Source organism: Colobus angolensis, unplaced genomic scaffold, assembly GCF_000951035.1.
Source record: "Colobus angolensis palliatus isolate OR3802 unplaced genomic scaffold, Cang.pa_1.0 Scaffold43, whole genome shotgun sequence".
Lineage (NCBI taxonomy): Eukaryota > Metazoa > Chordata > Mammalia > Primates > Cercopithecidae > Colobus > Colobus angolensis.
The window spans coordinates 4,029,952-4,052,939 of record NW_012117710.1 but is presented as its reverse complement, the minus strand read 5'-3'; the positions used below and the strand labels follow the sequence as shown (position 1 = coordinate 4,052,939).

General features: G+C 40.0%; 1 protein-coding gene across 1 annotated transcript in view; it reads right to left on the bottom strand.

Moving 5' to 3' along the window:
* Positions 1–11,351, bottom strand: part of SDK1 (sidekick cell adhesion molecule 1) — a gene marked incomplete at its 3' end in the record, with an annotated part of 662,329 nt that extends 650,978 nt beyond the window's left edge. The window contains exons 1-2 of the mRNA XM_011957004.1: positions 11,222–11,351; positions 8,512–8,671 (exon numbers count right to left, since the gene is read on the bottom strand). Coding sequence (XP_011812394.1) covers positions 8,512–8,671; positions 11,222–11,351 — 290 coding nt within the window. The remainder of the gene's footprint in view (positions 1–8,511; positions 8,672–11,221) is intronic.
* Between the last annotated feature and the right edge of the window lie 11,637 nt (positions 11,352–22,988).

Sequence of the window (22,988 nt, the reverse complement as noted above, 5' to 3'; positions counted from 1 at the left end):
ATTGAAGGAGGTATGAGAACAGGCACTTTCCCCAGGGGATCAGGTAGGCCTAGCAGATATTGCATCACCTGAAAGTAGCCACACTAATAGGATAATAGGATTCGGAACAACGCCTGGTAGTGTTAGCTGGACATGGTGGCTTATGCCTGTAATCTCAGCACTTGGGGAGGCCGAGCTGGGTCAATCACTTGAGCCCAGGAATTTGAGACCAGCCTGGGCAACATGGTGAAACCCTGTGTCTACAAAAAAAATTAAAAGAATTAGCCAGGCATGGTGGTATGTGCCTGTACTCCTAGCTATGTAGGAAGTTGAGGTGGGAGGATGAACTGAGCCTGGAAGGTCGAGGCTGTAATGAACTGTGACTGTGCCACTGCACTTCAACCTGGGCAGCAAAGCAAGACCCTGTCTCAAAAAAAAAGAAAAAAAAAAATTGTTAAACCTGAGGTCAAGATATGATTGGCCCCTATTCCGGCCATCTATTTGGTTTTCCCCCCCCAACTTTAGGCTCTTTTGGATTACAGACCTGAGTTCTCGGGTGAGGGAAGATTTCCCATAGAAGAAAAAGGGACCCAGAGAATTGGACTCTTTAATACATCCTAGTCACTTTGTGCACTTGTGAAAAAGAAAGGCATGACTACACTGATGGAGGTAATGACTCTCATTACCCTGAGACATTAGGGCTGGTGCCACACAGCAGAGGTGAGGAGGAGAGAAGTCGCTGGGGTATCTCTTAGCGCTTGCAAGACCAGCTGCAATTAGAGAATCCACGGCCCAGCAGAAGCAAGACAACTAAAAGCTGAGATGAGGGCCTGGGCCACCCAGCACCAAGCAAATTCGACTAGCTGAGGAGCAGGCTGAGATTCATGCATACCTAGAACGGGCAGGAGAAAATACATACACCCATTATAGCCTTGAGACTTGGTCTAGTAAGAAAAATAGCTTGTTCCACTAACTCTCTGGAATGAAGTCCTCGTTAGAAACTACAGCTGACTACCTTCTTAGAAGGAACTCTCTCATGAATTAGACTTCATAGTCGGTACAAGTTACACTGAGGGGTTCAAGGAATAGACTCAATTTTATCCTCTTCCATTCCATTTAAAAAATCCTTTTGAGGCCGGGCGCGGTGGCTCAAGCCTGTAATCCCAGCACTTTGGGAGGCTGAGACGGGCGGATCACGAGGTCAGGAGATCGAGACCATCTTGGCTAACACGGTGAAACCCCGTCTCTACTAAAAAATACAAAAAAAAAACTAGCCGGGCGAGGTGGTGGGCGCCTGTAGTCCCAGCTACTCCGGAGGCTGAGGCAGGAGAATACTGTGAACCTGGGAGGCGGAGCTTGCAGTGAGCTGAGATCCGGCCACAGCACTCCAGCCTGGGTGACAGAGCCAGACTCCATCTCAAAAAAAAAAAAAAAAAAAAAATCCTTTTGGTCGGGAAGTGGTGGCCCACACCTGTAACCCCAGCACTTTGGGAGACCAAGGCAGGAGGACTGCTTGAGACCAGGAGTTCAAGATCGGGCTGGGTAACATAGCAAGACCCTGAGTCTAAAAATAATAATAATAATAAAGCTAGCTGTGGTGGCACCCATCTGTGATCCCAGCTACTAGGGAGGATGGTGCAGAAGGATCACTTGAGCCTAGGAGTTCAAGGCTGCAATGAGCTATGATCACACTATTGCAGTCCAGCCTGGGTGACAGAGTAAGACCCTCTCCCTCAAAAAAAAAAAGAAGGAAAGAAAGAAAAATCCTTGTGGCTCCACCTTTTACTTGAGCTGCTGGTGTGGCCAACACTTCCAGGCAGCCCAGAGTGGCCTTATGGTGGCGCAGCTGGTATCACTTTGCCTCAACCCATGCCTCATATTTCTTGCTTCCGTCCTGGGGATTCTCTGGCACCAGAGTCAGCAGGTTTAGCTGCTTACTAATGCTTGAGCTAATTAGAAATGAAGGCTAATAACCATGGGGCCCATATTTATCAGCCAAGTATAGGAGCTGATAAATATTTTCCTCTTTCACCCAGTAGGGTGGGCACTTGTGAGAAGCATTTCCTAAGACTCCATAGAGGTTCCAAACAAGATTGAGCTCCAGCCACTTACAGTGACTGCCAACTTGATAAGGGATCCCTGCACTGGCGCTTCCTTCCTCCCTGCTTCATTCCTCTGCCTTTACACCTGCTGCCTGGGATGACATTCACAAACAAGGAGACGCAAGCTTTGTCTCCACCACTGTCATCAGGAGATTCCAGGTTATTAGAGACAGAACTGTCTGATTCGTTGCAAATATTATCCCAGTTTGTTGCTTGCCTTTTAACTTGTAAGGATTATTTAAGCATATGGGCAATTAAGAATTTTATCTCTTTTATACAAAACTTGTAAATATTTGTAAATTTATCTGTGATCTGTTTCTGGTGAAGTTCCTCAATGCTTTTGTACTTTGTCCTGGTATAGTCTGAGATCATTCAAATATTCCCTTTATGTTTCCTTTTTTTATATTTAATTCATCAATGTATCTGAAATTCATTTTGATGTTTAATGAGGATGTATTTTGAATGCTGTTTGCAAAAACTTGTTTTTAGCATTGGTTTGAGAACTCATTTGAATATATATATATACTTTTTTATTTTGTTTATTTTTATTTTTGAGACAGAGTTTCATTCCTGTTGCTTAGGCTGGAGTGCAATGGCACGATTTCAGTTTACTGCAACGTCCGCCTCCCGGGTTCAAGTGATTCTCCTACCCAGCTCCCGAGTAGCTGGGATTATAGGCACGCGCCACCACAACCGGCTAATTTTGTATTTTTAGTAGAGACGGGGTTTCTCCATATTGGTCAGGCTGGTCTCGAACTCCTGACCTCAGGTGATCTGCCCACCTCAGCCTCCCAAATTGCTGGGATTACAGGCATGAGCCACCATGCCCGGCCTTGATTATATATGTTTTATAAATATAATGGCCTGGATCAAAATGCTCCTCTGGCATACTGTTTAATTTTATACTATTAACATGTTACTTAATTATTGTGGCATTCTAATATGCCTTAGGTTCTAGAAAAATAAATTCCTCACTATTTATTTAATGTTTTGAAATTTTATTGGTATTCTTCTGTTTATATTTCCAGATAAGCTTTAGAAAAACTTCATCAGTCAAGTTACTTCCCCAGAAAATCCCATTGGCATTTTTTATTAAAATATCCAGGCCAAGTGTGGTGGCTTGCACCTGTAATCCCAGTACTTTGGGAGGCCAAGACTGGCAGATCACTTGAGGCCAGGAGTTTGAGACCAGACTAGGCAACATAGTGCAACCCCCATCTGTACAAAAAATACAGAACTTAGCCAGGTGTGGTGGTGGGTCCTGTGGTCCCAGCTACTTGAGAGGCTGAGGCAGGAGGATTGCTTGAGCCAGGAGGCTGAATCTGAAGTGAGCCATGATCATGCCACTTGCACTCCAACCTGGGCAACAGAGTGAGACTCTATCTCAATAAAATAAAATCAACTACTGATATAAGGTTTCTTAAAAGTGTTACTGATGTTAGGCTAAAAATCTATGATGGTTTCAAAGGAACTGTAATTTTTATAGCATTTGGGTTTCCTATATAAGGATCTTCTTTTATATCGCATTCCACACTTTCCATGTGGGTTCTACTCATTTCTTATAAAACTTATTCCCAGGTATTTCATAATTTTTATTGATACTGTGAAATGTGTTTGCCTTTTTATAAAACAAAAGAAAAAAATAACCTTTCCCTTAACCATTCTTATTTTCCTTGAAATAAAGCAAGAATAAACATCCATCAAATTTCTATTTTTATATTGTCATAGAAATTGAACCACAGAGGCAGGTTACATAAGAAAACTGTAAAATTTTTAGGAGTTTAGAGTATACAATTATTCCTTCTGTTACAATAATAAATATTGTGCCTAGTATTAAGAAATTCTTGGCTTATGTGTATGTATATCTTGAATATAATTACAAACTTTTTATTCCAAAGTAGAAAATAATTTAGAGTAAATGCTTTCTGAAAAGAATACAAATCCACCTAAGACATCTATGCAAACTTAGCTTAATTGCTGAATTACCATCAACTTGCTAATGTAGTCACCTGTGCCGAAATGTAGACATGAGCATGAATATGAAACATAACATTTGAGGCCAGGCGTGGTGGCTCACGCCTGTAACCCCAGCACTTTGGGAGACCGAGACAGGCAGATCACTTGAGGTCAGGAGTTCAAGACCAGCCTGGCCATCATGGTGAAACACCTTCTCTACTAATAATACAAAAATTAGCCGTGCATGGTGACACATGCCTGTAGTTCCAGCTACTCGGGAGGTTGACAATCGCTGGAGACCAGGAAACGAAGGTTGCAGTGAGCCAAGATCGCTCCACTACACACCAGCCTGGGCAACAGAGTGAGATCCCACCTCAAAAAAAAAAGAAAAAGAAAAGGAAAGAAAGAAAGAAAGAAAGACAACATTTGAAATTCACTGTGCAGTGTGTAATGCACACAGAAAAGAAAATGCTATTTTAAGTCAAAGCTAGAAAAAGTAAATGTATAGTATTTGCTCTTTATAGGTTTAGCATTTTCGTAACTGACACCAAAGTGGGGAAAAATAAAGGTTCTGTTAAGACGGGAAACAGCTACCATTTTCAGAAAGTATCCATGGTTTTTTCATGTGAAACTTAGAAAGGTCTCATGAAGGCTAACATATGATAAATGAAGGTGCTTATTGGAAGGAAGCAGAAGAAAGAGTAATTTGAAAAAATAGCATGAGATTTTTAGGTAGGTTTTATATCTTGAAAAAAAAAAGGACAGCAAGATATGATAGATTCCTAATAACCCATCTCGGTGTCTGAGGCCTTCGTTGAACATAATATAATTTATAACAAATACCCCAAACAATTCTTGCTTCAGAATCACCCATTCCTTATGTTTCCCGTGTCACAGTAGTGAAGCAACTAGCTTATTTTAATGGTCCATATATAATGAGTCACTCCCTCAGTCTTGCTTCAATACCACCAGTGTTTTGTCTTCTTGTGTGTTTCCAGCGAACAAATAAGTTTGCCAGGGCAAGAAGAATGCAAATAGAGTTCCTCCTCTTCCTGTAGTTTTAAGTTGACTGCAGATTGTCTTACCATAAGTTTGAAAGGCAGCATATATAATAGCTTATTGTACATTTTGGCATTTAAAATAAAACTGTTATGTCATTTTTTTTTTTATTTTATTTTTGGAGATGGAGTCTCATTCTATAGCCCAGGCTGGAGTGTGGTGGTGCGATCCTGGCTCACTGCAACCTCCGCCTCCCGGGTTCAAGCGATTCTCTTGCCTCAGCCTCCCAAGTAGCTGGGATTACAGGCATGTGCCAACCATACCTGGCTAATTTTTGTATTTTTAGTAGAGATGGGGTTTCACCACGTTGGCCGGGCTGGAGGTATCGAACTGCTGACCTCAAATGATCCGCCTGCCTCGGCCTCCCAAAGTGCTGAGATTACAGGTATCAGCTGCTGTGCCGGGCCTACACAATTGTTTTAAATAGAAATGCTGCTTGCCTTACGAAGGTGTTATGTCCCAATAAATCTATCACATGTTGAAAATATCCTAGGTCAAACGTGCATTTTACATACCTACCCTCACAGACACCATGGCTTAGCCTAGCCTATATTAAGCATGCTCCGAACACTAGTATCAGCCTACAAATGGGCAAAATCATCTAACACAAAGCCTGCTTTACAATAAACTGTTGAATATATCATGTGACTTACTAAATACTAGACTTAAATCAACTTAACAACTTAACAATAACCCACAACACTCGGACCAACTTAAATACTATACTTAAAGTAAAAAACAGAAGGGTTTCTCACCTACGTCAAGTCAAAAACTTGTTAAGTTGAACCATCGTTAAGTTAGGGACTCTCTGTATATTCAATAAAATAAAACGCAAATAATTGTTTCCAGACCCATATTATCCATTTAAAAATCGAAAGAATTCTTTAATAGTGGGAACTTGGATATTATTCTGTCTTACTCTTGCACCCCTGAGAGAGAGTTCCACAGGAAGACTCAGATACGGGACAGGTGTGCTTTCTCCTGGGATGGAGGAGAAATCACTATTACGGGTGGTCGGAGAAGAGAAACGGCGGCTTGGTGCCTACACAAAGGCATGTTCTCGGGGAATTCAATTTCAGAAAACATCCATGTGGAAACGGAAGATCTAGGAAACAATTCCTTTCCCACCATCCAAAGCGTGTAGCCTGGCTGCCAGGCCACTGCCACACGTTATCCATGTCGTGCCCTACTTCTTAGGAAGAACAATCTGGGTTCTTTGAAACCCCATTCCTTTCTTTCGGGGGCACACAAAGCATGATGTAATTTAATTTTTATGAGACCCCCTCATAAAAATGAGGGTGAGGTGGGCTTTATTATACTCATTTTTCAGATGGAAAAAGATCAACATGCTTAGATAACTTGTCCAAAGTCACACCGGTAAGCTGAAGAGCAAGTCCCTAAACTCCAGTCATCTGTCATCAGCCACTACTCAAACATGGTTCTCAATTCTAAGTTTTTTGTTTTTGCTTTCTTACACCCCTTCTAACAAACCGAGCCTTGCGATAGCATACGGTAATAATGTATAGTGCTGCCTACGATCATTAGAGCCTTAAACGCTCACAACACTCCAAATGAGGAGGGATCTTTCCCATTCTGCAAATGCTTACAGTTCTCTCTTTACACTTACAGCAGGGCTCATGGGCCACCTGCCTAAAGTGATACCACCGCTGCTCACGTGCAGTAGAGCTGGATTCTGCCAGTCCTGGGATTCAGGACTGTTTGATTTCAACATGCTATGATCTGCTACGATCAACTTCTCCCTGAGTGTAGATCCTCCGACAGGGTAGGCCCGATAATGTAAGCAGTCGTCACACACTCCCTCGTCTAAAGCGTGGGTCGGTGATGGGAATGGGCAGAGCAAGTGAGGTGCGACAAGGGAGGGGCTGCCAGAGAGCACTGAGGAGAACCAGGGAGTGTCCGTGCCTTTGCTGGGGGCAGCTCTGCTCAGCCACCTGCTCCTGACTGGGGCTGTAGACCAGGCAGCCAGGCCTTCTGACTGGTCTACAGAGGCTGGGAAGCAAGGTGTTTACAGATAATCTTACAACTGTCACATGTTGGCAGCCAATAAAAAAATATGCTGTGGCTCACTCCTATAATCTTAGCAATTTGGGAGGCCAATGCAGGCAGATCACCTGAGGTCAGGAGTTCAAGACCAGCCTGGTCAACACAGTGAAACCCCATTTCTACTAAAAATACAAAAATTAGCCAGGTTTGGTGGCTCACACCTATAGTCCCAGCTACTAGGGAGGCTGAGGCAGGAGGATTGTCTGAAGCCAGGAGGTGGAGGTTGCAGCGAGCCAAGATCATGCCACTGCATTCCAGCCTGGGCAACAAGAGTGAAACTCCATCTCAAAAAAAAAGAGAAAAAAAATGCTGTACGGATTCCCATATATATTTTTAATTGATTTTAAAATACAAACACACACACAACTGACACACACATAAATTCTGGGCAGGCTGAGTGTGGTTCCACGGACCACCATATCACAACCTCAGAGGTACAGAGAGTGAGCAGGTGGGCTCTTCCCCATTTTGAGAAGCTTTTTAGTCCACTTAAAATGCCTCTGTACAGCCCATTCTTTACTTCATCTGAAGAAGAACACGGCATCGCTGACTTTGCTAATGGTGAGGCCTCCTGGACTTTTCTGGCATGCCAGTTCTCCATCCTGCATGGAACTGCAGCATCTAATATTATCATCCTCACAAAGTATAGCCCTGAAAAGCTCTGAAGCGTGGTAAGACCCTGAGGCTCCAAAGGCTGTGTCGCTGCCTCCAGGTGAATCCTCACCTCAGTCTTATCCTGATCTCGTGCTCTGTCCCCAGGTTCAGGCCCTCTGTCCCCACATCATATCCACCCCATGTGCATCAGATCCCTGATGCCTGGCACAGTGCCAGGCACATGGCAGGACTTCAATATATACTGTTTTTTTGCTGCTGCATATAGAGCCTGTACTCATGCCCATTCTCCATGATTCCATCCGTCCCTATCTCCACTTGAAAGCAGCTAGGAAAGATTTTCGCTGACTACTCAGAGCTCTAGATACCAAACTAAAGATCTGTTTCAACATTTGTGCCTAGATAGGAACGATACTTGTGGGCGGGGCTGTTGCCCTTGGAAAGTAAATGTATCATACTAAAGCTGTTACTGGCATTGCTGTGTAACCATAGCTTTTTGTTGCCTGACAATTTCACTAACGGGCTTACTTTTACAAATGTAATGATAGACTTCCTAGGTGTAAACACAACCTATACGAGAATAGAAAATCACATTCTAATTACATATTCAAATCTATTCATTTAATCTTGAATGCATTATAAATTCTATCCAGTATTTTCACTCATTGTGCTATGATGGCCAATAAGGCAAGTATTCCAAACGACTGAAATGGGATCTTATTTTCAAGCAATCAATTACTTATATTCGCTGCTGTAGGTGGTGAGCTCGCGGCCATCGCGCATCCACTTGAACTCCAAAGGCCAGCTCCCTTCGGCAAGGCAGGTGAGAACAAGGCGGTTCCCTTCCAGGTGGATCTGTGGCAGGCCTGGCTCCGTTTTAAAATATGGAGCAACGTCATCTGAAATATTAAAAAACAAAACAAAAACAAAACTGAAGTGCACGTGAAAGTGGCGCTCATCTAATTAATAAACCGATTATTTAAACAAACCTAATATTAAAATGAAAGTGATGGCTATTTGGCCCAATTAAGAAGTAAATAATCCTTTACCCCCTGGAAACATGCAATACCCCAGACAATACTTCAAAAAGCTGAAAGCTCAATGATACCCGCATTTGAAAGCATCTGAGTTATTTCCACTTATGGTTAACAGCCTATTGAAGGGACACGTCGGAAAATCCATGTACATACAAGCCTTTGGTTTTAACTAGGCAATCTATTTGCGAGAAAACAGTTAAGTGTATGCGAGCTATAAAAGCGAAGTTACCTCTATAACCCTCAATTGGTTTAAAAAAAGTAGGATAAGCAAGATTAACATACAGACATAAAGGACATGAATCGCAATCTAGCTTTCCTTTCATACACACATGGTCTCCTCTGGTGACTTTCAATGGGCTACAACACAGGAAACTCGTGGTATATTCACATAATGGAACAGCGCACGGCAGCGAGAATGGAGCAACAATCGCTATACACAGCAGCATGGGTAAATACCACACACGTCAAGTCGAGCGAAAGAAGCCAGACAGAACTTTCAAAAAAGCTGATAGCATGTGCCACTATTCAAAAGCTCATAAAAGTTCAGAGCCAGGTAAAACTGATCTATGGTGTCAGAGGTTAAGGATAAGGGTTACCTCTGAGGGACAGGATAGCGAAGCGGGTGAAGGGAATGGGATAGCTTATGAAAAGCAGGTCAAAATTTATTTCCTGATATGGTTACAAAGGTACATTTACTTTGTGAAAATGGATAGAATCCTAGATATGTCCAGCTTTTGAAGATCTGTTTCAATGATATTTTTTTAATATGGATGCAGCACACTTGGCTTCTAGCTCTAGCATCACTAATTAACTACATGATCCTCATCAGGACTTACAGGTTTTTGTTTCTTCATCAGCACAATAAACTGGATTATATGACTCCTCATTTTTCTACAAAAGTCCCCAAGATCCACCTACATAATCAGCTTTCTAACTTTCATTCAGGCCTCCTCCTGTCTCTGCTCACACAGAGCACTCCAGGCACACTTCACTTTTTGCACATTTAAACCCAAGCCACGCTCTTTCCCAGAGTTATGATCTGAATGTCCCCTCCAAAACTCATGATGAAATGTGATGGCCATTATAACCGCAATAAGAGGCAGGACCTTGAAGATATGATTAGGTCACGCAGGCTCTACCTTCAGGAATGGATTAATGCTGATATTGTGGGATGGGGTTAGTTATCAAGGGAGTGGGGTCCTAATAAAAAGGATAAGTTGGGTCCCCATTCTCTTTCTGTCTCATGCACTCCCTTGACAGGATGATACAGCACAAAGGGCCTCCCCAGATGCACTGCTATGTTCTTGAACTTCTCAGCCTCTAGAACCATGAGTCAAATACACTTATATTGTTTTTGAATCACCCCATCTGTTATAGCAGCAGAAAATGGACTGAGACACCTACTGTGGGGCATTCGCACTTGGTCTTTCCTCCACCTAGGATGCTCTGTGCATGCTAATCTCTTCTTATCCTTCAGGTTAACTAAAGCTCCTCCCGCACAATATGCCCTAACAAGTCATTATGTTTATTCCATTCACAATACTTATCAGATTCTGAAATTAAAGTGTTTGTAGGTTACTCTGCATTACATTAGTCTTGATCACTTCTGAATTCCTAGCACCTAGAACAATGTCAGGAACTAGGGAGATATTTAATAAATACTTGTTGAATGAATAAGTATAATAACACAAACATCGCAATCGCTAGTATTTATTATTTACTATGTGCTGGAAACCATTCTAAATGCTATCTATCTATCTATATAAACTTATTTCTCACAAAAGCTCTACAAAATCAACGTCATCATTACACCCATTTTAAGGATGAATAAACAGAAGCATGGAGAAGTTAAATAACTTGCTCAATGCTACCCAGCCAGTAGGCAGTGAAGTCATGATTTAAATCCAGATAACCTAGCTCCAAAATCAACCAATTCTATATATTTTGACTCGAAGTGTCACATATTTCTCAATACCAAAAATTTCTTTTCAAGAATTCATACCCAACTTTAAATTTTTGGTAATTTATTTGTGACATTACTAAGTTGTTTTTATAAATTACTGTACATTTAATAAACATCAAATAGCATATTAGAAATGTTAACATTGAAACTAGTTGCACATTAGACTACATTAAGTATAAATATACAGGTTATTTTGTCATTTTGTTGATCACTGTATTCCATCATAATCAGTATATTAGTAATGCAATATTACCAACCTCTCACAAGTATTTATTCATTTATTCATTCAAATAAATAAATATTAAATTGCATTTATGAGTATAGCAAGAACTTACAGTAGGAGATTTAACCTAGTCAATGAGATGAAACGAAGGAGCTGAGAACAAAAAAGTTGGCAGCACTCAAAACACTTAAACAGATCCTCTGCTAAGAGCAAACATGGTAAGTACCCTTGGACAGTACGAAGGACTGAACAGCAATCCTTGCCACAGGTGCAAAGAGAGTGACTGGAAGGGGGATGAGCAGGGCCAGGTTGTGCAGGGCCTTGCAAGCAGGGCAAGCCCATGTTCTGATTCCCATCCCATCCTTGCATGATTATCTATGGTGCCTACCTCATATTCAAGTGTTCGAGTATTAACAACATGTGCGATCACCCTATTTATAATCTTGTAGAAAGTACCATCAAGATGAAGATGATGATGATGATGATGATGATGATGGTGGTTAGCTCTTACTACAAAAGGACAGCCAGTTGTGGTGGCTCATGCCTACAATCCCAACACTTCGGGAGGCTGAGGCAGAAGGACTGCTTGAGATCCAGAGTGCAAGACCAGCCTGGACAACACAGTGAGACCCCATCTCCATAAAAAGTTTTTAAAAAATTAACCAGTGTGGTGGTATGCACCTGCAGTCCCAGCTACTAAGGGGGCTGACGTGGAAGGATTACTTGAGCCTAGGAAGTCAAGGCTGCAATGAGCCATGATTCTGCCACTGCACTCCAGTCTGACAGCCTGGGTGACAGACCAAGACCCTGTCTCAAAAAGAAAAAAAAAAAAAAAGACAGCAAAAAGTCTTTGAAGAGGTTGTATGACTGTGTTGTTAAAAGAACATTCTGGCTGTTATGTGAGAAGAAATAAAAGAGGGAGTGGAGTAGTGGGAGGACACCAGTCCAGAGGCCACTGCAGTGATCTGCTTTAAAACAATAGTTGGGTGGCAAAAAAGATTTGGTGATAGATTGGTTACAGATGTGAGCAAGAGGGAGATGTCAAGAAGGATCTTATGTCTCTGACTTGTACATCTTTCTGTTCAATAAACATGCATTGTTTCTATGTACCAGCCTCTATAATCAGCATTGGGAATACAAAGTGTAAGACACAGTCGCTGCCCCTTAAGAGCTTATAATCTAGGTCTGATGCAGGAATATAAGTAGTAAAGTGTTAGATGCTGTGATAGCACATGTAACTCAAAGTCAGGAGTAATCAAGCCTTGTCCTATTCCAACAGATCCACCTGCTTCTGCTGCACCTGACATGTGCTAAGCTGTATTTCAAGTGCATTCTTAAATTTGATTGTAGCCGTGTGTCCAATTTCCCTTTTTGCTATGTACTTCAGCTAAAATCATCTCCTCTTATGACCCAACCAGTCTGATAAAGCTGAACTGCAATGGAGGTGGCTTTGATTCTGTGGGATTTACTGAGCTACAGGCTTTATTAATGTCTTGCCATTTGCACTCTGTTTAACAATAGAAAAAGAAATGCCACTTTATATGGTTCCAGGGTCCTACACAAATGAGTCATTAAAAAAATACATCTTTTTGAAAGGGAAAGCTTCAAGATAGAAGCTCAAAAATTTGGTTTTGGTTTTGCAATTTCGTTTTGCAATTGATAGACCATCATCAATTTAATATAGTATACAATGGATTTGAATTAAAATGATACTACAGCTCAATTTTTCATAGACCTTATAGTTAACCAAACATGCAGGTACTGTGAGCTAGTAGGAAAAAAAATGCTCATAAAGAATAGTTTCATATAGTTGGCAAGCAAATATCTTGAGATCCAAATGGCTGTAAAATTATGGTTAGCACAGACACTAACATTCATTATAAGGAGAAGGGAGGGGAAAATATGTCAATGTCCTGGAATTTTAAGTGTTCAAATTAAAATCATGACCACAAGTATTTTGACATAGATTAGCCAGTAAGGGAAATAGCACATCCCTGAGCCCAGCACTATTTACCACTGAAATATATATGGTAGGTCATCAAGTTAAAAGAAGGCATAAAGGTAACACAAAAACTTTGGGGACAGAAAGGGAGAAAGAAGGATCAGTATTTAAGTCTGCACAGACCCCCTGCAAAAGCAATTGATCTTTACATACTTTAATTCGGACAGAGAACATTCTGAAATGATTCATAAAGAAAATGATTGAGTTGCCTCTAAGGTAAAGTTATAAAATTTTGACCTGGGGAAAAGCCAAGGGCCCACATATTAATCTTTGAGGGGGTTGTGTATTTCAAGTAATAATAGACATTCCCTTCCTCAGGAAAATGAACAGACGATAAGAATACTTCTATATTCTAACAATGAACATTAGAAGACCCTAGAATAAATTACTAAGGAAAAGTGAAATTTCCATTTTCATATAGAGTTTTCTATGTTTAAAATAGAACATAAATCATTTATGAAAAAAGAGAGTTTCTTCTGTCTAATACAGATTTAAGGTCTGCCCAAAGGATAGGAATGGACGTAACATTCTCTCAAGACAACATAATTTTTAACTTTTAAGTTCAGGTTCAGCAGGATGTGCAGGTTTGTTACGCAGGTAAACATGTGTCATGGGGGTTTGTTGTACAGATTATTTCATCACCCAGGTTTTAAGCCTGGTATCCATTAGTTACTCTTCCTGATCCTCTCCCTCCTCTCACCCTCCATGCTCCAATAGGCCCCAGTGTGTCTTGTTCCCCTCTCTGTGTCCATGTGTTCTCATCATTTACCTCCCATTTATAAGAGAGAACATGCGGTATTTGGTTTTTCGTTACTGTGTTAGTTTGCTAAGCATGGCCTCCAGCTCCATCCATGCCCCAGCAAAGGACATGATCTGCAGAGTTTTTATGGCTGCACAGTATTCCATGTGTATATGTACCATATTTTCTTTATCCAGTCGATCACTGATGGGTATTTGGGTTGATTCCATGTCATTGCTGTTGGGAATGTATGCGTGTATGTGTCTTTATAATAGAACGATTTATACTCCTCTGGGTGTATACCCAGTAATAGGATTGCTGGGTTGAATGGTATTTCTGTCTTCAGGTCTTTGAGGAATCACCACACTGTCTTCCACTATGGCTGAACTAATTGACACTCCCACCATTAGAGAAATGCAAATCAAAACCACAATAAGATACCAGTTAGAATGGCTGTAATTAAAAAGCCAAAAAATAGGAGATGCTGGAGAGGTTGTGGAGAAAAAGGAAGGCTTATACAACATCATAATTTTTTGTGAAGATGACACTGCCCTAAGTAAACTTTTAAGGTTTTCAGATCCAATGTAAATGTATTTCATGGTAACTTTCCAATGTGAGAATCTTCTGCTCATCTAGAAACAGACCGTGACCCATGTGCTGCAGAGAAAAAAATCATTCACAAGGGCGGCAGCTGGAGCCCATGAAGTGTGGAGGCAGAGCCTCATCCTGTGTCTCCCGGCTTCCCTAACATCAAGAAGGGGAGAGTCTTCCAGGAATTTTCACTGCTGTTCCACAACAGCTAAAATTAAGTCTTATCACCTGAAACCCTTCAATGGCAGAATGAATAGGAATCAACTGTGAGGTATCAAGCGAGTTAAACTGCAAGTTCTTCCTTTGACTCTGCCCAAGAGAGCTTCCACTAGGATAATCATCACCTGTTCGAGAATGTGCCTTTTTCTCCTCCATTTTAAAGAGATAATGAATAAAGAAATAATCAACCTCCACTTAGCAGAAGAATCAACTGTACCACAAACAAGCTGGGGGTGGGGGAGTCTCTGAAGCCTGCAAAGTCCACGTGTCCTGGTGAAGTGACGATGAACTGTATTAAGCCATCAGAATCAGCACCGCCAATCAGGTGCGAGTCCAGCCGGGAGGATCAGAATGCCGGCGTGAATGGAGCAATCAGCCAGGCAGGTTCTTTATTACTGAACTCTGCTTTTGCCACAGCTGAATTTCCCAGGGCGACTAATCTTTCGGTTTAAACCACTAATCTTCCTTTCAAAACTTCTTTTATATCAAATTCAAACATTTTCATGCCCCAAGCTTATGAATTTACCATGAGCGAAAAGTTTTATTTTTCAAATTCCAGTGAGAAACAAAAGCACAGGGCAGAATGTATCATTTGTGAACAACTATTCTGAGAAATGTGGGTAGAAGATTCTTTTCTGGTAAGTGTAGTCTTTCAAATTTCAGCTGCTGGCAGTTCATTATGTATACCTATTGAAGCCAGGAATTTAATCTCACAGCGCAATGTGCTTTCTTCATAATAGTAATATCAATCTTTTTAAAGACAACAATTATGATTTTCAAAGGTATTTCTGGGGTAAGGTTTAAATAGATAACTAGATATGTGCCACTCTAGTTAAATATGCAAATACAGACAGGTCCACATTATGATGCTGTAAGAGGACACTATGACTGGTTTTTTAATTTGATTTTTTATTTCCATAGGTTTTTGGGGAACAGGTGGTGTTTGGTTACACAACTAAGTTCTTTAGCGGTGATCTGTGAGATTTTGGTGCACTCATCACCTGAGCAGTGTACACTGTACCCAATGTGTAGGTCTTTTATCCCTCACCCCCTCCCACCCTTTCCCACAAGCCCCCAAAGTCCATTGTATTATTCTTAGGCCTTTGCATCCTCACAGCTTAGCTCCCATTTGTCAGTGAGAACATACGATGTTTGGTTTTCCATTCCCCAGTTACTTCACTTAGAATAATGGTCTCCAGTTCCACCTAGGTAACGTGAACGCCATCATTTCATTTCTTTTTAGAGCTGAATAGTATTCCATGGTTGTACTAGTTTACATTCTCACCAGCAGCATAAAAGTGTTCCCTTTTCACCCCATCACCACGAACATCTATTTTTTTTTTTTTTTTTTCATTATGGCCACTTTTGCAGGAGTAAGGAGTTTGCATTGTGGTTTTGATTTGCATTTTCCTGGATCAATAGCCATAATGTAAAAAAAATAAAAAAAAATAGATGTTGGTGGGGATGTGGTGAAAAGGGAACACTTTTACATTGCTGCTGGGAATGTAAACTAGTACAACCACTATGGAAAACAGTGTGAAGATTCCCTAAAGAACTAAAAGTAGAACTACCCTTTGATCCAGCAATCCCACTCCTGGGCATCTACCCAGAGAAAAAGAAGGCATTACATGAAAAAGAAACCTATGACTGTTTTAGGACAAAGTCCTCTATCTGATAAGCTAAAAAAAGGCAGTTAGGAACGGGCAGGTAGGACAAGGCAGTTCAGGCTGCACTTTCTGTCACCACCTGAGTAAATCATTTGGTTGTTAAATGTGAAGAAGAGGAGACGGTGCAGGAGGAGGAAGAGCCAGAGGAGAAAGGAGAAAAAGGACATAAACAAATGGTACATATTAATTCCCAAACTAGGTAATTCTCCCTCCAGCAAGGAGTTGGCTCTATTACCACAGCAAATTCCCAGGCTTCATTTTCTTAGCTTATCATAAATACTTCTAAATACTTCCCAGTGGTAGACTTTCAAATATACTTAGATGTACCATCATCTTCTGTGGATCTAAAAAAAAAAAAAAAAAAAATCACCCAACTTCTCTGTATTTCACCTTATCTCTCTCTACTACTGCCTTGTAAAATAAGTATCAGACAGTTCAGGATGAAAGGTAGCTACAATTGAACAAATATATATCTTATTTCAAACAATCAAAAAAAAATGCAAGTCAAAGATTGTGTTGCATATTTTTTGATCTCACCATAAAGTCATCATTTTGTACTCAAAAGTTTGACTAAAAAGTATGGGATTTTCTCCAAGTACTTTCTCCCTGGTGTCTTCTCCATATTTGAGTCAGTCCATGTGAAAACAGAAAGCAGGAGAGTCCCTGAGATTTCCATTAAACATCACTGTGAACAGTTTGCCTATGCAGTCAGCCAGTGGGGAAGTCAAACTGATTATCTCTGTTTTCTCTGAAATCAATGCGAATTAACAGCATATTTAAGGAAACTCTTGAGGTAAACCTACCCTTCCAATATTTTCCCCTAAGAAACCATTCAAGCTTCCAGTGAGATTAATCCACAGTTGAAACTGATGGTAGAAACGTAAATGGCTATATTTATGTACTAGTTTTATCTTGCACTGTGTTAATCTATTTCAGTATATAAATTAATAATAAGACACAGTGGGATAAATACAATTCCCCTGTTTCTCCAAACTGAAATAAGCTTTCAGCTCTCCAATATTTTACTTCAAAGCAGAAGTATACTAAATTGTCATTTCTATGGTTTGTAGTGAAAAAGTATGACCAACCAAAATAAGAGGAAAGTTATCAGGAATAACCAACATTATTCTTGAATATGGCACAATATTTCTTTCAAAGATTCTTTCAAATAATCTTAAGAAATCAACTCTGCTTAAATAAAAAACTGAAAGGTCCAAGAAAAGAAACTCAAATATGATGTACCTTCTCCTGCTTAGCTGTTAGCTGGTGAGTTTAGGGGAAATACGTACTGCCATAAAAACTGAGATGTAAAAGATATCCACATGGTGAAGATTTAATTTTACATCAAGAAATTACATGAGAAAAGAACTTGTAAGGACATCTGAGTTCAACCCGACAAAGCTTGTTGATTTTAGCAAAGTTACAAACCATAGAGGTTTCTCAAAAAGTAATCATATGGATTCGAGTTTAAAGCAAGGACTTTGGAGCCCTGGGTTCAAATCCCAGCTCTATGCCGGGTGTGATGGCTCCTGCCTGGAATCCCGGCACTTTGGGAGGCTGAGGTGGGCAGATCACCTGAGGTCAGGAGTTTGAGACCAGTCTGGCCAACATGGCGAGACTCCATCTCTACTAAAAACACAAAAATTAGCTGGGCATGGTGGTGTGTGCCTGTGGTCCCAGCTACTTGTCAGGCTGACGCAGGAGAATCACTTGAACCCAGGAGGCAAAGGTTTCAGTGAGCCAAGATCATGCCACTGCACTCCAGCCTGGGTGAGGGAATGAGACTCTGCCTGGAAAAAAACAAAAAAAAGGTTGGGCGCGGTGGCTCACGCCTGTAATCCCAGCACTTTGGGAGGCCAAAGCAGGCAGACCATGAGGTCAGGAAATCGAGATCATCCTGGCTAACAGAGTGAAACCCCGTCTCTACTAAAAATACAAAAAATTAGTCGGGTATGGTGGCACACGCCTGTTGTCCCAGCTACTTGGGAGGCCGAGGCGGGAGAATCGTTTGAACCTGGGAAGCAGAGACTGCAGTGAGCAGAGATCACACCACTGCACTCTAGCCTGGGCAACAGAGCGAGACTCTGTCTAAAAAAAAAAAAAAAAAGAAAGAAAGAAAAAAGAAAAAGAAAAATCCCAGCTCTCCCCTGACTAGCTCTGTGATCTTAGACAACCTACTTAACCTCCTATGTCTGGGTTTCTCAATCAACAAAACAACAGCACCAACTTCTTCAAGAACAGCCGTTCTCAAACTTTTTGGTCTCAGGATCCCTTTGCAACATACAAAAAAATTGAGGACCCCTATATTCTTGTTTATGTGACTTATTTCTTTCCATATTTATATTAGAGAGCAAACCTGTGAACTTTAAAAAGTTATTAATTCCTTAAAAAATCAAAGTCATTACATTATGAATACCAAAGACACATTTTTGAAAAACAAATATATTATCCAAAAGAAAACTAAAAATTCTTAAGAGTGGCACCGTTTAACTGGTTTTCAAATTTTTCCAGTGTCTAGCTTAATAAAGGACAACCAGATTCTCACACCTGCTTCTGCATTTAGTCTCTTGTATAACATGTTGTTTCTGTTGAAGGATATTAATAAAACACAGCCTCCCAGATACATAGCTGGAAAGGAGGGGAGTATTTTAATTGCCTTTTCAAATAGCTGTGAATATTTCTGTTAATACTGTAGTAAAACTAAACAAGTGTCAGTTTCTTAAAGGTTAGTTGCGATGCGGAATCTGAAACCCCATAAATGACACTCTGGTGCTTCGTTACATTAAAATCCTTTAGACTCTCTTGCACTTGGAATGGATCTTTTCCATACGCATGGCTTTCCCGGTTCGTTGAGTGATGCAGACCTTCCAAACGCTGACACGTTTCATTATACAGTGAAAAAATATCACATGTTAATACAGCTACCTATCTCATCAGATACCTTCTTAAATAATGGGAAAATGTGAAGCTCATGGTGGGCATATTCAAGATTTCCAAAATTCTAATTTTTACTTATGAGCTCAGTTTTTATCATTAGCCACAAATACTGTCAGTTGTTTTCATTGATACGACCGGCTTATTTTCTTCATTTTCAAGAAAATCCTGCCAAATACCCAAGTCTAAATTACTATAGTATTTCTGTCAGTCACCTACTTCAAGTAAAAATGGGGTGCCATGCAAAAAAGCAGCCAGTTCAGCTCCCAGCTCGGACAACCTCCCAAAGCCTTTGCCTTGAGACAACCATTACATTTTGGTGTACAGCAGAAGAGTTTATACGTAATTCGCATTCTGACACAGAATATTTTTAAAATTTTGAGTCAAAGTTTAATAGAATTAATAATTTTTACTACTTTACGGCTATTTTTGAGAGAGCTAGATTTTGGTTTTTACTCATAGGTGTGTGGCAGGGATGACTAACACACCAAGTGGTGTAGTTTGGCACCACTGCCGCGGGATATGTGCTCAGATGCCAGAAGTTTTCTCATGACTGCTTTTAAATCGTTGCCAAAAGCTCAACGAGGGGAGAAAGTACAAAGGTCAATTCGGATGAAACGCTTTTGGCCTTGTGGCTACCCCCAGCAAAGGCGCTCAGGGTCTGCCACAGGTTCTTGAACCACACTTTGAGAATTGCTGCTCTAGACTTTGTCTCAAGGATTAATTTAATGTGTGCAGAATGCTTATGCCAGCACCTGCTAGAAAAGCACAATCTATGTGTTAGTTCCTATTAAAACATATTGTCACAGAATGAAATTGCACCTTCCTACAGAATGCTGAATCTTGAACTTCATACACGACACATTTACTTTTGGCTTTCTAAATAACACACATAAATCAGGCTAGCATCTTAAATGTCAATAACTATGAAGCCAAAGAAGTTGTTCAATTTAAAGAAAAGAAAGCATTCATATTTTCAATTACTTCAGAGTTCTGGAGAAGTCTAGATATTGATTTGATTATTTGCTCTGTCATCCAACAAATATTTATTAAATACCTACTAAACGTCTATGAAATGGGAATACAAATGAGAATTTTGAAAAAGGAACAAGAATAGGATCACACCTTCATGGAGCTTATCTTCTAGTTCAGGGAGATAAACAGTAAACAAACAAAGAAAATATATAGTACAGTCGGTTTTACTAATGCACATATTTCTTTTATTCAAATCACTTCATATGTGGTTGAGAAACAGAAACTGATATTTGTATAACACAGAAGTTGTAGTGATTTACACATTATTTCCCCCTGGAATATTAAGGATCTAAGGTTATCATGAACAAGCTTTATCATTTAACTCAAAGGTGAGCCTTAAAATAAAAGGAAATGATTAGCAGCAGCAGCAGCACAACAAATAACAACTTTAAAAACTAAAAAAAGAAAAAAGAACCTTCCTTTGTGTAGTGCAAGTAGTGACTAGTAGCCAGTTTAGGTGCTTCACAAACCACTTCACTTTCTACGACATGACACTATTGAGAGAAGATGAAGGTGCATCTTGGAAGCCCTTTCTCTTTTTATCAAAACAGCAAATCAATGAAGCAAGTTACTAGTAGTATTATTTCTTTATTAGTGTCCTGATTGCAAAATTCCAGAGATTTTTGAGGGTTTGTACCTAACACTTTTTTCTTAAATTCTGTTATTTTGGTGTATGATTTCACAGAATGTTTTTTCAGGAACACACATATAGAATAATAAGAGAAACACCTCTATATAATGTAATGGTAATGTTATAGAAAAAATAAGAGAAAGAAGAGGAAAACAGAAATCTGGGGAAGAAGTGGCAATTGTCAACAAGGAAGATCGTTTTAAAAAGGCCTCCTTGAGAATAGGACATCTGAGTAAGAAAGGGAAGGAGCTGAGGAAGGGGGTCATGCGCTAAGGTATCCCGACAGCAGGAAAAGCAAGTACAAAGTCGCTGATGTGGGAGTCAGTCCGGTATGTCCTAAGACCAGTAGCGAGACCAGGGTGGATGAAGTACAGTGAGTGAGGGGGACGACAGATGAGGGTAAAAAGTAAGAGAAAGAAGTCTTATGAGACCCTGGACTTACAAGGGACAATGGAAGCCAATGGGGAAATTTGAGCAAAAGTGTGATAGGTTCTGACTTCACTGGCTCACTACTCACTCCGCACTCAACTCTGCTGCAATTGGGCTACAAGGGCTGAAGCTGCGAGACCACTCAGGAGGCCATCTCGTTAATCCAGATGAGAAAGGATGGTCATTTGGTAAACTGGTTGCAGTAAAGGTGGAAATGGTTGATCAGACCTGGGGCCTATGGTAGGATTTATAGATACAGGGTGAAGCATAAGAGAAAAAAAAGAATCAATGACGATAACAAGATTTCTGGCCAGAAAAAAACAGAAAAATGTAGTTGTCATTTCCCGCAATGGGAACTCATGATGGAAGGAGCTGGCTCAGAGGAAAAGAACAAGAGCTCAGAGTTGAACTTAGGATATTTGAAATATCCACCAGACATCCACACAGAGCTGTTAAACTAGAAGTTGGATTCAGCCAGTATATGTGATTTTCACAAAAATGCAAAATTAACACCTTGGAAATTAATATCTTTCAAAATTAACATCTGGAATTAGATAATTGGATCATTCCAAATCATAAATTTTATTTTAAAATATCATCAATTTAAAAAAGTAAACTTTTGTCAGACATGAAACATATAAATTAAGTAAACCAAAACAATTTGATGAGAAGTTAAAATGTAAATGTCCTAGATGATTTCAAAAACAAAGCTAAAAATAGAAATCATCTATCTAAAACAAAGATGTGCAAAAGCTCTGAAATAATTTTACTCTGACACATTTTAATTCTCATTTTCTTATCAAGTATACCCAGTTGGTATGTCAAATCTAATTACGTAATCAGACCCAGTGAAAATTACTCTGGAAAAAAAAATTAAATAGTGGGTGACATTTCTATTATTTGAGATAGAAAAATGTACTGTCTAAATACATAATAGAATCAATAATCTGAGTGCGTAATTTTTAACCATTAAGCTGCACTGTAGTTTCCTTCCCAGTAAGAAGGAAAAGTCAGCATCATTAGTAAACAGGAAGGTCTTGCATGCCTGAGCAATGAAGTAGGTGAAACTCAGCAGCTCACTGACGACTGTGGGCATTTTTTCCTTGAGAATATTTTTCCTTAAATGAAACATTATTTCTTCAAAGAATAAAACAATCTTACAAGCAGTGAGCTATATATGCTTTCTCCTTACAGACAGAATTCTACAGTAAATATTTCCTGACAGTCTAAAATTCCACAATATATCCATTTGGATTATTTAACTGTTCTTTCAAATGCCATTACCAAAAGGTAGAAAAAAATTACCTCATAGAGTAGACATCACACCTTGGGTGGGTGTGGGTGTGTGTGTGTGGGTGTGGGTGTGTGTTTCTTGGGTTTTTTTTCCCCTCAAGTGCTATAGACCATTAATCAAGATAGAAAACATCCTAGACTAGTAAACAAAACTAAACAAAATTAAAAGAACTGAATTTATACAGAGTGTATCCTCTGGCCATAGTATTAATAGAATAAAACTAGCAAACAAAAACCAAAAGACAACGGGAAAATCTCCGAAGACCTGGAAACTGAACAACAGAATTTTTAAAAATAAACAAGTCAAGAGAAAAAGTCTGGGGCCAGACACGGTGGCTCATGCCTGTAATTCTACCACTTTGGGAGGCCGAAGTGGGCAGATCACCTGAGGTCGGGGGTTTGAGACCAGCCTGACCAACATGGAGAAAGCCTGTCTCTACTAAAAATACAAAA